Source organism: Phalaenopsis equestris, unplaced genomic scaffold (genome assembly GCF_001263595.1).
Source record: "Phalaenopsis equestris unplaced genomic scaffold, ASM126359v1 Scaffold000552, whole genome shotgun sequence".
Classification (NCBI taxonomy): Eukaryota; Viridiplantae; Streptophyta; class Magnoliopsida; order Asparagales; family Orchidaceae; genus Phalaenopsis; species Phalaenopsis equestris.
In genome coordinates, this window is record NW_018164992.1 from 3,356,266 (window position 1) to 3,372,844 (window position 16,579).

At 34.5% G+C, this 16,579-nt stretch overlaps 1 protein-coding gene across 1 annotated transcript in view; it reads left to right on the forward strand.

The window, feature by feature from the left end:
* The window catches only part of LOC110029157 (ABC transporter C family member 2-like), a 93,259-nt gene that overhangs the window by 12,518 nt on the left and 64,162 nt on the right, over positions 1-16,579 (forward strand). Inside the window, exons 3-8 of the mRNA XM_020731315.1 lie at positions 1,606-1,784; positions 2,256-2,295; positions 2,476-2,635; positions 2,791-2,905; positions 2,992-3,072; positions 3,452-3,476. Coding sequence (XP_020586974.1) covers positions 1,606-1,784; positions 2,256-2,295; positions 2,476-2,635; positions 2,791-2,905; positions 2,992-3,072; positions 3,452-3,476 — 600 coding nt within the window. The remainder of the gene's footprint in view (positions 1-1,605; positions 1,785-2,255; positions 2,296-2,475; positions 2,636-2,790; positions 2,906-2,991; positions 3,073-3,451; positions 3,477-16,579) is intronic.

The following is a 16,579-nucleotide window of genomic DNA, read 5'->3' on the forward strand; positions in this document are numbered from 1 at the left end:
CTGTTACTTGTGTTCGAACTGAAGGAGGATTGACCAAATATTTTCCTATTTCTGTTGGATTACATCGGGATCAACTTTATGCCCATATCTTTTTGCTTAAGTTATGAATGGTCTTACTGTACATTTACAAAAGAATGTAACTTGGTGTACGCTTTTTGCCGATGATATCCTTCTTGTGGATAAGACGAGAAAAAGCCCAGGAAAAGCTTGAATTATGGAGGTCTTCATTTGAGTAGAACTAAAACTGAATGCCTGAAATGTAATTTTAGTAGGAGTAGCTCTAGCAACAGAAGTGTAACTTTGGGTGATCAAATTATTAAAACGTGTGAATGATTTAGATATCTCGGGTTTGTTGTTCAAGGTGATGGTGATATAGATGCAGTTGTTAATAGTAGAATTCAAGTTGGTTGGTTGAAATGGAGGAATGCTTTGGGCCTTTTGTGTGATAGAAAAGTATCGCTTAGACTGGAAGGAAAATTTTATAAGATGGTGGTGAGAGATGCAATGCTCTATAACGCTAAATGTTGGCCTTTAAAAGAGAAGCATAATACTAAGTTAAGTGTTGCCGAGATGAGAATGATTAGGTGGATGAGTGGTTTTACACTTAGAGACAAAATGAGAATATATCCGAGAGACAAAATGAGAAATGAATATATCCGTGATAGGGTTGGCGTAGCTCCAGTGACGGACAAAATTAGAGAGAGTTGTCTTAGATGGTTTGATCATATTAAACATCGATCATCTGATGATCCGATTAGGAGAGTAGATGCTTTAGATTCGATTTATGTTAAGAAAGACAGAAGTAGACCTAGGAAGATTTGGGCTTATTGCATAAAAAATGATCTTAATTTATTAGAACTAAATGAAAATATGACACTAAATAGGTCGTATTGGAGAAAAAAGATTCATGTAGCCGACCCACGTAGTGGGATTAAGGCTCTTTTGTTGTTGTATTATTATTATTATTATATATAAATATTAGTAATTCATCACCAATAAAAATAATTATTACTATTAATTTAGGTTAATTTGATTACGATTTAAAATGAGGAAGAGAAAAAAGTGAAGTGATAGATAATGTTTCTTATTGGTTCCTCTCGGTGAAGAGAAAACTAATGATTGAGGTGTGAAAACAATTGCTTAGAGAACAAACTAGGGCAAAAAAGAGGCGAAGGGGATTTTACGGTTGTGAAAGAGAGGAATTAGGAGAGTTGTCAGCAGAAATGAAGGAGATGTGAGAGAGTGCAAAGCCCTAACCTTTCAATGCTATATATAAGAAGTGAAGTTGGTGCAGGGCTAGTGCCGAGTTTGAGAAAGAGAATACGAAGTCTGCTCCATCAGGGTGGTGGGGAGGTATAGGAAATTGCATGATTTGTGTGATTGGCGGGTGTAGGCAGTGCGAGAGCAGCAAGGAAGGTTGGTTTGGTGAAAGGAAAGACAAGTTGTGCAATTCACACGAGTGAATTCTGTGGTTGGGGTTGAGGTCGGTTCAAGTTGGTTTTGGTTCTTACAATGATAATCTTTACATATATTTTATTAAGCAGGCGGATAATTTTGTGATAAAGTTGATTTTAAACCTATTGAATGTTATCCTTTTCTTGTCAGGTGGTCTCACTGATTGTTGAAGCAGTTGCTTGGCTTAGTATGCTCGCCATGATTGCTTTGGAAACTAAAATTTACATCCATGAATTCCGGTGGTACGTACGGTTTGTAGTCATATATGCACTTGTTGGGAATGCAGCTGTTTTCAGTACTTTCCTATCCTTAAGGGAGTACTATGACAAGTAAGTCATCAAATACTGTCACTTTTAAGTATTGTTTTAATATTTTTCTCATGGAAAATGATTGTGCTTTTTGTGACTGGTTGTTGCATTAATCACCTTGCATAAAATATTAAGATTCTGTGTAATCTGCAAAAAAAATATTTTTTGCGATCACAATTTCTTTGTTATTTTCTTGCGATTTTTGGCTGCGAAACAACGCATGGAATTTGGCCCTTTGACTATTTATGTTTGAAATGTGCTGAATCACTTTTGTACTGCCATTCTTTTTTCTTACGAACTTTGAGAAATTCCATAAGCTAATATTTTGATTTTAAAGATCCTTACCATGCTTTTATTGGATGTTTATTGGATACAATTTTTTCGCTGCTGTTGGTAACTGTTGTAGCAGAACAAATTTATATTAGCTTAGTTTTCTATCCTCATTTTATCAACTAAGCTGTCACATCTCACTCGAAAATTTCCATTTTGCAGATTGGTAATTAACATATATACCAGCGGTGTAATTTGTCAGGTCTGTTTTTTGCATCTTTGTCATCTTACATGCATCTTCACCTCAGTTTAGCTCATATGTTATCATAATTTAATGTGAATACATCTGTTGTAATGGCTTGGATTTTGCACAAGTCAGGTTTTCTTGTTGCTTTACCTTATGAGTATGCAATAACTTCTTCCATATTTTTTGTTTATGCAGCTTTTGTTTGGCATTCTACTTGTGTTCTATGTTCCTAATTTGGATCCATATACTGGATACACTCCTATTAGAGGTGATGTTTTTGTGGATAACACTCAGTATGAATTGCTTTCTGGAGGAGAGCAGATATGCCCCGAGAGGCACACAAACATATTTTCTAGTGAGTGTATTAGAAAATGGTGAAATTAGTCTTCTCTCTCTCTTGTTTTTTTTTTGAATAATTTATGTAACAGAACCCTTGACCATGGTAAATACATTGGAATACTTCAAATCCATGTTAAAATTGATACTCATTGGATATTTTGCCTTTTTCAGAAATATTTTTTTCATGGATTACTCCACTCATGCAACTTGGCTACAAAAGACCTCTCACTGAGAAGGATGTTTGGAAATTAGATTCATGGGATGAAACAGAGACATTAAATAGCAGGTGATTTTCTTAGAAAAGGAAAGTCCTTGCCACATTGTCACTCGTGAGAATGTTTTGTAATCCTGACTATGGTATCTTGTTCTCAGATTCCAAAAATTCTGGCTCGAGGAATCTCAAAGATCGAAACCTTGGCTGTTGAGGCCATTGCATCGCAGCCTTGGGGGAAGGTATGGTTAGCAAATGTGGTGCTTCTGATTTTTTATAGGGGCATTTTCATACATACCACCCAAGTCATATATATTTACATATTTAACAACTAAACCTTGATTTGAACATTTGTTCCTCTCAAATCTTTTATATCACATCAAAAGAAAAACTGTTTTAACTTCTAAAAAGTGAAATATGACTTTTCATGTACAGGTAATGTGACACATGCATGTAGAAATTGAAGTGTAGGTGTTAGATATGTAAATACATAAGAATTGTGTGGTATGCATGTAAATCTTACTTTTTTCTATCCCATGATAAATATCCTAGGTATAATTTATACTGTGTATGGCCTTGAACTGATTATGTTCTTAAACTTGACTACTGTTTTATCTGCAGATTTTGGTTAGGAGGCATTTTCAAGGTATAAATATTTGCAGAATGCCTTTATCTGAAACTCTCATTTGTTCTCTTTATCCAACATGTTTAGGAACTGCTTATTTGGTTTTGCTAAAATTTATTTGGAGGCAGTACTTGAAATTCTTGCTTTTCCATGGTTAATAGGCCACATGAAGATTACTTATTGTTATTATTTTTTGACGTGATGAATGGTCTTATTCATGATAGTCCTTACAGCTTGTAAAGAAATTTACTCAATTTCACCTGAAAAATTTTTATCGTAAAATAGATTTTTGGGGACACTTCAAACAACTGATATTTATTTTAGTCTTATGTCATGACTCGAGCCAGGAGCTTAGAATATCAAGTCTGGAACAGTCGGTTGGATAGAGGAAACTAACTTTTTCAGAATTTTCATTTTATAATTAATATAAAATACAAATTAAGTCATTCCATTTCATAAAACTTTAATTTACCACCAGTTTGTACATGTCTTTAATTTTTACAACTAATAAAACATAAAAACTGAACCGTAATACCTATCAGTCTAAGCTCATTAACGTCTATACATATACTCTCTATGATGCTTTTATTCTATAACAATCTTTCTTAAAAAATGTTAGCAGTTGGAGGCGGGAGTTAGAATACTAAGTGGGTAAAATATTTCTATATTGCGATAATTTTAATTTTTAAAATATTTTGTAAAAATGCAGTAAACAGTAATGATTGTGAGCAGTAAAAAAAATAGTAAATCAATCAGTTTTCTGGTTACGTTTATTCATTTTGATTACAATATCTATTAGCGGGAGTTATCTGCTAACGTATACTAAAAATATATGTTTAATCTTTTCCAAAATCCAAAAAAAATATAGATAACTATTTTAATTTCTATTTCTATTTCTATTTCCATTTTCATTTTAATTTTATGCATATGAGTATATTGCACCCCTTGCTAGTACCATCTGCATGTAATTCTACATATGTATGCATATATCATTTGTATTTTTTTCTATTATTTAACTTTTGAAGACATGAGAATTGTTTTTTTTAAATAAGGTGCTTAAAACAGTAGAAAAACAATTGCAATTTCTTTCATAAATAAGAACTAATTTAAAATAAAAACATGTTTATCCATCTGTACAGTCGAATTAGATGCCCTTTTCCTCGATCAAACTAATCCTTAGGTGTATCTATAATAACACATTGGACTTTGATTCACCTTTATTATTGTTTTGACATTCTTTTATATTATTTCTATTTTTTAATACTAATACTCGGCTATTTGGTACTTTATATGAAAATATACATTGTTGCGGTCAATTATATAACATAATTAAATCTATTAACTTCAAAAAGTTTCAATTAAATGACTTTCCCAAACATCTTTTGGCATGCTTGCAATAGGAACAACTTAATCAGACCTATTTTTAATTTAAAATTATACTAATTAATTAGGAAACTAACAAATAAATATTAAAATTAGAATTAATACCCTGAATACCTCCCCCGCAAAAAAAAAAAAAACATTTTTTTCCTAATTTCAGTTGCCACATGAAATTCCTATCAAAATTTAACACAATTTAAATAATTTCAGTTTTAGATTTTCTCCAAATTCCTCAGCAATTACAAATAATAAAAAGTAAATTATAAGTTTAAAATATTTATTTAAGGACTAAATTCTCAAATTTATTTTATTATTGTGCCACCATTTATTCTGAGGAGAGAATATTACGTGCGTAATTCGTACGTTGAGATTAGTGGAGTACACCCGAGTAACCATCGAGTATTCTCCGACTACCCTCTGTATCCTCGATTACCCTCTGAGTACCTCTGGGTATCTCTGAGTACCCTCCAAGCACTCCTGTTCGCGTGTACGGATTTCATCCGCACATAATATATTTTCTATTCTTAGGGCATCACAATTACTGGTTTGAGCGTCTAAGGCTTGCGGAAAAACTTCCTCATACCCTGCTTTGGGTGAGAGCTTAGACTGCTCAATCTAGCCTCTTTCAGATGTATAAAGATTTTGTTCGAGTTGCTCCCCTGCTGTAGGAGCTTAACGAGTTTGTTCGAGTATGAAAAGACTTCACAAACCTAGGAAAGGGCTACTCGACTTCTCCTTCTTTCCTCTTTCACTTGCTTGATCAAATACATGTGAGGAGGGCTCACATGATGCACTTGGTTGTTTATCTTATCTCTTTCTTTCTCTTACACACCTGTGACAAACGACAGAGTTGAACGAGCCATTCACGTGCAAGTAAGCTCATGCTTCTCCCATTTCTTCTTCTTCTTTGATTATGAAATATACCACTTCTTCTCCCTTTCTCTTTTTCACTCTCTCTTTCCTTCGCTTTCCCTGTCTCTTTCTCTGACGCAGGTCCTCGGTGGAGAACCGGCCGGTCCTTAAGTGAGAGGTGACTGCTGCCCTTCCTTCCCCTTCTTCCTTTCCCTCCTCCCCACTCTCCCTTTCCTTTTCTTCCTTCCCTCTCCTCCACACCTTTCCTTCCTAAGAACTTCCAATTTTAAATCCTTTTCTTCCTCCCCACTCCCCCTCACCTTTCCTTCCCTCTCCCCCTCTACTTTCTAATTCTATTCTAATTTCTTATTTTAAAAGCCTTTCCTAAAATATGAAACTTTTTATATTCTCCTTTCTTATTTTAAAAACCTATACTAAAATTTGGAAGCTCTTTTTATTTTCCTTATTTTAAAAGCCTTTCCAAAAATCTGAAAATTTTTTTATTCTCCTTTCTTATTTTAAAAGTCTTTCCAAAAGTTGAAATTCTTTCTAAATTAGGTCAAGCCTCTCTATAAATAGGAGGTGATGTGCTTAGAGTTGGAGCTCTTGTTTTTATATCTGAATTCAGGTTTTAGTCTTGGTATTTTCCTCTTAAGGGTTGTATCCAATGTCGAGGTTGTGCTCTAGTTGTCCCTTGTCCGAGGTAGTGATCATCTCCACGGGTCCGGGTGGTGCTCCAACTGCAACTCAACCTTGACAATATATTTATCTATCGTTTCACTCTTTCTATTGTTGTCTGCCTGCTTTGCAGCCCTCCAGTAGGCCTTCACCGCTCCTACCCTTTGGCTTCGCATCTGCTGGTAGTTGTCCTATTTGCAGGTGTACGCTAGATTTCTCCTTGCACCCCCGCAGACCTCCGTCTGACCTTCATTGCAGTTGTCAATCCAGCCTCTGACGACGTTCCTGCTCCTCTCTAGCTGTGGTTCAACGTCGTTACTATTGCCAATCTGTTGTCCTACTTCTTTCACAACAGCCCCACCTCTCCGGAGTTCACCGCAACAGCCAATCCAGCCTCCATCGCCGGACTCCCGCATCAAGGGGTTGTCTTTTTTGTTGAGTCATTAGTTGTGATCCTTTATTTTTTGTTTTTGCTTTTTGGGCTATCTTTTGTTATTTCAAGTTTTCATTGTAACCTTTTTTAAGTCAGTAATAAATCTGCGTCTTGCATCGTGGTTTAGGTTAACTCTGATATCATTTGGTATCAGAGCTAGCCTAACCCTAATCCCATTCTAGGGTTTCTAGCCTCTGCCCCTACCCAATCCACCACACCAAATTTTTTTATGTTATTTCATTCATTCATTTTTTTCTCTTCTTTCTTTCCTCCCACAGATCCCAAAACCGTCAATTATGCCGCCAAGAAAGAATGTGCAGCTTACCCGGGAAGAGATGCTCCGAGAACTCCATCACCTCCAAAAAGGTTTATGGATATTGAAGAGAAAATCCAGTGAGAAGTTAACATCGAATGTGATCTGGAAGGTTGAAGGGAAAACGAGAAAATATGAAGATGAAGCAGAAAACACATCGCCAGTTCCTGCCAACTTATTACCACCAAAAGTTGTAGACTCTAGATTTTGATGTAAAAAGACTGTATCATCAAGCGACCCCCACCCCCTCGGTGCAACTATCCAGGGAAATCAATCCACAAATTTGCCAAAGTCAGAAAATATTGCAAGTGCCATAGATTCAGACATGTGGAAGCAGAATGCACAACTAAGGGAGTGATCTATTTCACGGAGCAGGGCGTTGTTGAAACATGGGGTAAGGTAAGGACACTGCAGACACTGAAGATCAGTTCAAACAAGAATTTTTATTCGAAGATATTTTATCCCTGGAACTCTCTTATTCGTAGATACATCCGATTTCTTTCCCCATGTGATCAAAAGGAGCATGCGACTTTTGATGAGTTTGTGATTCCTATTCTCCTAGAAGATGGAGAACTTATCGTTGAAACATACAAAGGTCACACAAATCAGAATATGTCAGAATTTAAAATTTCAGTGGATGGTCTTAATAACGATAAACTTATAGCATTATAAGCTGTTAAACTTCCAGCCCTCAGTCCTAGTGTTCCACATGAAGAGACGAAAGACCAAGATGAAGTTCTTTTTATTGGAACCAAGCAGAAGATGTCTTTCCTCCAAAACTTCAATAGTCGGAGGGAAGACCCAATAGATAATAAGAATCACCTAGCAACCAAACTCATGCAAATCCTTAAAACCGCGGAGGCCCAACTTGTCATACATGACAAGTATACGAGATATTTTCTTGTTTAAATTTTAGCTTGGGAGAACCTACGTCGATGTGTACCTTCGGCCCAGATTATGCCAAACCAGAAGAGATTGATAAAGAGGCATGCTTGCAGATGGGAAAAGCTACTTAGACGGTTTGGGAACCAGAGCAATCGTCAATGGGATCCAGGACCGACCATAGAGAACCAGAAGCTTCGACAGATGAATTTGAAACTCTTTCAACCCTGAGAGAACGTTGCGGGGGAGGACCAACCGTTCCTCAAGGGAGGGAGGATTGGAGGTAGGGGTGGGTTGCCGTCTTCTCCTTCCCCTTCTTCCTTTCCCTCGTCCCCTTTTCCCTCACCTTTCCCTCCCGTCCTAAGAACTTTCCAATTTTAAATCATTTCCTAAAACCTTAAATTCTAATTTTATTCTCCTCTCTTATTTTAAAACTTTTTCCTGAAATAAAAAATATATATATTTTTATTTTCCTTGTTTATTTTAAAAGCCTTTCCTAAAATTTGAAATCTATTTTTATTCTTCATTTTTTTTAAAAGCCTTTACAAAAATCTGAAATCCTTTTAACTTTCCTTACTTATTTTGAAAGTCTTTCCAAAATATGAAATCCTTTCTAAAATAGGCCAAGCTTTTTATAAATAGGAGGGCATGTGCTTAGAGTTAGGGGTCTTGTTTTTGATATCTGATTTTAGGTTTTAGCTTTGGTACTTTTTCTTCGAGTGTTGTATCTAATGTTGACGTAGTGCTCCGACTGTTCCTCATCCGAGCTAAGGGCCCGGGTGGTGCTCCGGTTGTAGCTTGACCCCAACCAGATATTTATCTACCCTTTCGCTTTTTCTGTCATTGTCCGCCCGCTTTCCAACTTTCTAGCAGGACTCCACCACTCTTACCCTTCGCCCCCGCATCTGCTGGTAGCTATCTTGTCCGTCAATGTGCGTTGGATTCTTTCCTTCACCCCTGCAAACCCCCGCTCAGCCTTGTCTCTGCTCGCATTATGCCAAAAGCCTGTCATCTTTTCTCCAGCAGACTACCAACATCCTCCCTCCACCACCAGTAGCCTCGCTCCCTTCCCTTTGCAAGCCGCCCCACTAGTCCCCTGCCTCTGCAGGCCATCGTAAGCCTCCTCTGCTCAGCAAACCACCTCCTCTGCTCGTTGCCCCAACAGGCCCTCCATCATCATATCTACCCCCAACAGGCCTCCCTTACTTGCTCAGCCGGATTGCAGTCACTGACATCGCTTTCTTCTACTTCCAGCTACGGTTCGACGCCTTCACTATCACTACCTGACTGTCCCACTCTTCAAACAGCAACAAGATACTTTCCCACCTACGATCTTCCTCCGTCTGATCTTCACCGTAGCCACCAGCCTACACCTCCACTCCGGAGTTCCTACTCGACCTTGTTGTGTCTTTATTTGTCGAGTGTTTGTTTGTAATTGATTTATGTGGTGTTTTCATTTTTGTTAGAGTTATCGTTGCAACCATCTCTTTAAGTTATTAATAAATTCGTGTCTTGCGTCGTGGTTTGGGTTAACTCCGGTATCTCTCTCTCTATCTCTCTCGTTCTCTCATTCACTGCTCTTGTGCAGTGGATTCAAATGAGAGTAGATAAGTAATTGACCTCATCTTAATTCTCCTGAGGGCGATGCGGTGGGAGCTTCCTCGATAGACACCTGCGTAGCATGAATATATTTTCATTTTTTATAATTAAGTTAAAATATTAATAGGTTATTGTCACATCTTATTTAAATAACAAACGTCTTGAATGGAACATTATTTGTTAACCCACTTTATGAGTATGGATTGAGATAACAGCAGACTGTTATGCCAATAATTTGAGTGTGACGATAACGAAGACAAATTTTATGCTGATCATTTGATATTCCTCTGCTATTTTGAGTTAAAATCCTTTATCAAAAGTATGTTTTGTTTGCTTTTATGATTTTCGTAGTAGTTTTTTTGAGCAACTGTTTCTAAAGCATAATAGTTGGTGGGGAAGATAGATTTAGGGGACCTTTGGTTGCAAGAAAGATTTAAGTTAGATAGGATTTAGTAAGTCCGGATTTATCAAATCTAAGTTTTATGAAATCTGAAATAATGTTTGGTTCAACCAAGATTAATTCAAGTTAAATTCATTTGACGTGCTCGGTATAAATCTATTTGAAATATTTTTTTTTCCAAGTTAAATATGTTAAATTCAACTAATAAATTAATTTAATAAACTGAATGAGCAATAACTAGATTTAACATAACGACGGATTTATCTAACGTATTTATGGCGGTTTGGTGTATTTATGTTAAATCCATACTTAAATCTCTTTAAAAGTATCCAACCAAACACACCCTTAGTATTGGTTATGAAATAAGATGAATTATGGCCTTAGGATTACAAATGCAATTTAGGGCGAGATACACAATGCATTTAGAAAAGATCGCTAACTATTAATTTTAGTAAAAATAAAGCACATTTAATATGCCTACTGACAATTACACTTTGTTCATTCTAAATAGTATTTCAACAGTAGCCAAAATGTGAAAAAAAAGATGAATATATATAAAATCTTAACAACAATTAAGTTCACACATCAGAAAGGTAATCCAACATATATTATTGAACATGAAAAATTTTCAATTATTACACAAATCAATGGTTAAACAAATTAATATATGATCAATGACAGAAATCTCCAAAAGAAAGAACCAGACCTCGCGCCAGTACTATGAGACTTGCCCTCAAAACTGAAGTATTTTTAATTCTTAATGTCAAATTAAATTTACAATGCCTCAAGGGTACTATATATATAGTCTGCTAGGGATCCTAGATAAATAAATAAGTAAAAAAACTTATTTGAGTGGAGAAAAGTGCTAAAATAGTCCCAAACCTTTGCAGATGATCATCATAATATGGGCTGAAATAGTCTCGATGAAAGACTATTTTTGCCCTAATTTAAAGAGTTCGGGAACTAATTTGACATTTTTATAAACTCTGGGACTAAAATAACCCATATAAACTGTCAAGGGACTATTTTGCCATTTTAACACTTAGGGTCCATTTGGGGCAGCTTATTTGGTGCGGTGGTGTTTTGAAAACGCACCTGGCCTGTTTGGGTAAACTGCGTTTTGACAGCTTATGCATTTTCAAAATGCAGAAAATAACGTTTTCACACTGGTGGCAGCTTATTGACAACGGTCTGACTTTTCCAAAAATATAAAAATTTGTAATAGCCACCGCACCTAGCTTATCAGAAGATTATTTTTAATCAGCTTATCAGCAGATTGTTTAATAAGCTACAGCTGCCCCAAACAGACCCTTAATCTATCTGAATGTGTCATGATTTATTAAAATATGTTAAGTATAAATTAACTAATTTTGAAAGTAAGATACAAGTACTCCCATAAAAGGAACATTTTTCTTATTCGTTTTGTCTAATTCCTGTTTTACAGCAATTTGCCTTCAAAACAAGTAGGAAACAATGTCAAACAATGATTAAAATGGTTAGGAACAAATGTTCTAGCCTAGCATAGGTAGTATTTAGCATGAAGCGTGTAGTAGGAATGCGAGAATTGTCGGGTGAAAAGGTGTTATTGAGCAAGGCAACAAGTAATAGAGCCTGAATTAAGGAAATAACGTGAGGCAGTGACACCAGGGAAAACAATAGCAACCATTGTGAAGTAGAGTTTCATGATTGTAATATAAATACTATAATGGGAGACAAATTTTCACCATTTTGACCTGCTTAGAAAAATTCAGCTTTGATGTAATAAATATTTTATATTTTTCATGCAAATTTGGGCTGATTATTGTGCTTTTGCAATTTAATCCAAGCACCATCATAAATAAGCCTTTCTTTAAAAGTTATGATTCCACTATCAGTAGTGGACATATTCTTCCATTTAACTTGTCTTCTGGAGAAGATAAGTAGATTCATTTGGACTAGATTAATAATGTTATGATGATATCAGAAAAAAGGGGTAAGAAGATAAGAATCCATGTGTTTGTAATAGATTAATAATTTAAAATAAGATTAGATACATTAAAGTTTGGAATACTTATAATTTTTTTTCTTCAATCTATGAGTCCTTATCCCCATGCATTCTACACCCAAATCTTTCTTGCATTTAATTTCTCAAATCATTGTTGAACGCCTTTCATGTTTTCTTTGAATTCTCAATCTCCTATTCACATCAAAAACATGTCTATATTTTGTATGGTAATTAAACAATTGTGTAAATCATGGAAATGATACAAACTAGAATGGCAATATGCATCACATAATAATGATTTATAATCTAATCCTATATGATGAGATGATTAAGAAATTCAGAAACAAAGAAATCATACTAATATGAAACGTCCATTTGGATGAATAACCTCCTTAAAGAAAGCCAACACAAACAATTTAAGTATTTGTAGAGATGAGCTATGCACAGGTAGGCTCGACCAAGCTTAAAATCAAGCTTTTTTTTTTAATTTTTGTTATTAAAAACTCTTCTATTTATCAACTTAGGAAGCAGGACTTATTCACTTTCAAATTCATGATTTATTTTACTAGTTTGCTGCTTAGTCTTATTTATGACAGCAAACATGATTTGTTTTACACATTTTAGAATATATTCAATATCTTTTAAAAGCACAATTTAGTTTTATATGAAGTTCAAGTTCACGTGTTAGGAGTAGATTCAATTCCACATAAAAGTTTAGATTCACAGTAAAGTATGTATTCAATTTATATTAAAAGTTCATGTTCATATTCATGAGTAGATTAAATTTCAATGGAAGCTCAAATTTAATAATTAATATTAAATTCTACTAATTGCAAAATTATTGTAAATTCACTATAATTTTCTTTTAATTAGATTCAACCCCAAATGTAATTTAAAAAATTTTCTTGTGATTCTTGCTTGATTATGGTTTAATTCACTTTGAGGGCTAGATTAAATTTTGCTTAAAGTTCAAATCTTGACATTAGTTCATGCTTAGATTTTAGATTTAATTTTCACTTCTTTTGTAAAGATAAATTCAAATTTAGAAATAAACTCTAGGTAGTTATAGATTTGATTGGAGGTTCAATTTTAATTGCTGATATAATCTTTAATTCTAGGGCGTCCCCTGGAAACGACTCGCTGTATAACCTGAATACAGTGAAAAGTGTGCAAGGGCCGCTACACCGGCGCCCGGGTGTAGTGTTAAATAAGCAAGGGTTCCCACATTACGGGCGAATGCGGGTAAAGAAGTTAGTCCATGAAACTAATGAAACTAATATTAGGATAGGATCTTGGAATATAGGCACTCTCAATGGTAAATTAATGAAATTAGTTGATATTATGATTCATAGGAAAACCAATATCTCATGTATTCAAGAAACTAAGTGAGTTGGAGAAAAGGCTAGGGAGATTGATAATTTAGGTTTTAAATTTTGGTATTCTGGTAAGATTCACACTAGAAATGATGTAGGTGTAATTATAGATAAGAGTTTAAAAGATAATGTTGTAAAAATTAATAGAGTTGGTATAGAGTTGGTGATAGAATTATAGCCCTTAAGATTATCATTGATACTAAGATTTTTAATATTATAAGTGTTTATGCTCCTCAAGTAGGTTTAGATACAGAGTCTTAAGATAAATTTTGGAATGACTTAGAAGACTTAATACAAATGATATCTCTTGAAGAAAGAGTTTTTATTGGAGGAGATTTAAATGGACATGTCGGTAGAGTGGTAGAAGATTTCAGAAATATTCAGGGTGGCTACGGTTTTGGAGTAACTAATGAAGAAGGTAAAGTTATTTTAGATTTTGCTTTAGCGTTTGATTTTGTTATTACTAATACTTTATTCAAGAAAAGGGATGAACATCTTATTACTTATAAGAGTGGATCTAATAAAACACAAATTGATTATTTTCTTATGAGAAGAAGAGATCGTCGCGATTGTAAAGATTGAAAGGTCATACCAAGTGAAAATTTAAGTACCCAACATCGTTTATTAATTTTAGATTTTAAGATTAAAAGTTGTAAAATAAAAAAAAAAACTAGGACTCATTATTGCAGAATTAGATAGAGAAATTTAAAAGATACAAATAAAATTATTTTTATGAGTAAAATTCAAGATTTCAAAATTTGGGATATTCATGAAGAAGCAAATGTGATGTGGGATAAAGTAACAAACGCTATTAAACAAGTAGCAAAAAATGTTCTTGGAGAATCAAAAGGAAAAATATTTACAAATAAAAATAGTTGGTGGTGGAATAATAATGTGCAAGAAAAGAAAAAATATAAGAAGTTATGTTATAAAAATTGGTTTAAATGTAAAAGCTTAGAGAACTAGAGAAAATATCAAACGGCCCTCAGGGAGTCTAAAAGAACAATCTGTGATGCTAAAAATTCTGCTTTTAATGATCTTTATAATAGATTAGATACTAAGGAGGGTGAAAAATATATGTATAAACTAGCCAAACAAAGAGAAAAGAAAAGTAAAGATTTAACTTAAGTAAAGTGTATTAAAGATGAAAATCAAAAAGTACTTTTCTTAGAAAATATATTCAACATAGGTGGGTGAGTTACTTTGATAAACTTTTTAATGAAGTTTCTGAAAATACGATCGACCTTGGTGATTTTAATATCGTGAATAATAATAAAATGTTTCATTTTTACTGTCACATTAGCAAAAAAGAAGTTGAGAAGACTTTAAAGAAAACCAAGGGTGGAAAGTCTTACTAAAGTCTTACTAAACTAATAATAAAATGATATTCCAATTGAAGTGTGGAAATATTTGGCAGATTTGGGAGTTTATTGGCTTACTAAACTCTTTAATATTATTTTAAAAACTAAAAAGATGTCTGAGGAGTGGAGGAAGAGTATTTTGGTCCCCATTTTTAAGAATAAAGGGGATGCACAAGAGTGTGCAAATTATAGAGGAATTAAGTTGATGTGATACTTTAAAATTATGGGAGAGGGTAATTGAACATAGGTTAAGACGCATCACAAAAATTTCTCATAATCAATTTGGATTTATGCCAGGCAGGAAACGATGCCATTGGGACCAAACATGGCTAAAAATAGTGGATCCGATGTAATAAAGGCAATAATTATTGTGGGTAGCAGAACTTTAGAGGCCATTTGTAATCACTTTTTTTAGTAGTTTTTTGTTGTCTTTTAATTTAATTTTATTTATTTTTTGTTATGAAGCAAAATATGCTTGCATTCTTAAATTAATGCTATTTTTTATTTTTATTATATATTGTATAAGTCGATTTATTTTGCTATTTGGAAAAGGAAGGTGGTGCTATGATTGGAGGTGTTGTGACATAGGCAGATGCACCATTTACTTATACATGGGGTTGTTAGGTAGTTGGTTTTCCTGTGATAGATGCAGGATTGGCCAATAGTGGGCGTGGGGTTAGCCTGGTAGTGGATACGGTGTTGGTTGACAAATGGCTGATATCATTGGTGGGTATAGGATAGTCCAATGGCATATGGAGAGTTGATAGGCTTAGTACGTGAGTGAGGTCAAGTGATTGAGAGTTCAAATTTTGAAAATAATGAAAACAACTAAAGTTTCTTTTGTTTTTAAAAATAATTTTATTTATTTTTAAAAGTAAAAAAAGAATTCACAAAAAACTAAACAAAAACATTTTCTCCAAATTAAAAATTACAAAAAAATAAAAAAATAAAAATATTGCAGATCTGGCCCTTAGGAATTACTTGGTGGATAGGTCGTAGCAATAGTTTTGGCCTGAAAGCATTAATTATGGGATGTGGAAGGTGAAATACAATATAGTGGGAAGCGTGCAAACAACTTGAAGCAGCATAACAGGAGAAACAACGGTAAGTAGAAGTAGAAGCCCAATTCTGTAGCATGACCTGTTATTAGGAGACAAATGTTTCAACTTAAAATGTTTCAAACTTATTGTTCCAGTTATCTTTTTACTGCCTCTTAGATTCTTATATTGATTTATTTTAGTTAAACTTGATGGCTCTTTTAGAATTTGTTTCTCAGGATAATTTTTATAAGGCTCTTTTATGCATTGCTGAAATCGTAGGAATGTTGTTCTTTGCTTATTACTAGTAATTTCTGTTGTGAAATCCGCTCCGCCAAACACCTACAACCTCACTGTTGCGAAGAACTCCTTATGGATTGAGTTAGATAGAAAAGATATTTAATAATATTGTACAAATCTTTTCAGCAAGATTATGATTTCAAATTATTGTAATCTTGCTCCGTCAAGAACACCAAGAAATAAGAAATGGAATGCAAAATAACTTTCTGTAAAATAGGATCAAATAGCCATGACCGAACTCCTCTCAGCCACTTGTGCCTTCTCTGTCGAACTCCCTGCTTCTGGCTGCCGAGCCTTGCTATTCTTCTGAATGCCCCAAGAAGTACCTGCAGGATGACGAACACCTTGCTGCAGTTCTATTGCTCCCCACTGCTGCAGTTCCAAGAACTGTATGCAGCGGTTAGTTTCGAATCCCCTCCTCGGCGCTGCGACTCCTGTAGTCTGCGGTTCTTGGATGCAGAAAGAAAAATGGAGCAACAACAGTATCCAAGAAAAACGAAAAAAAAAACAGAAAAGCTGCAGGAATAAAGGA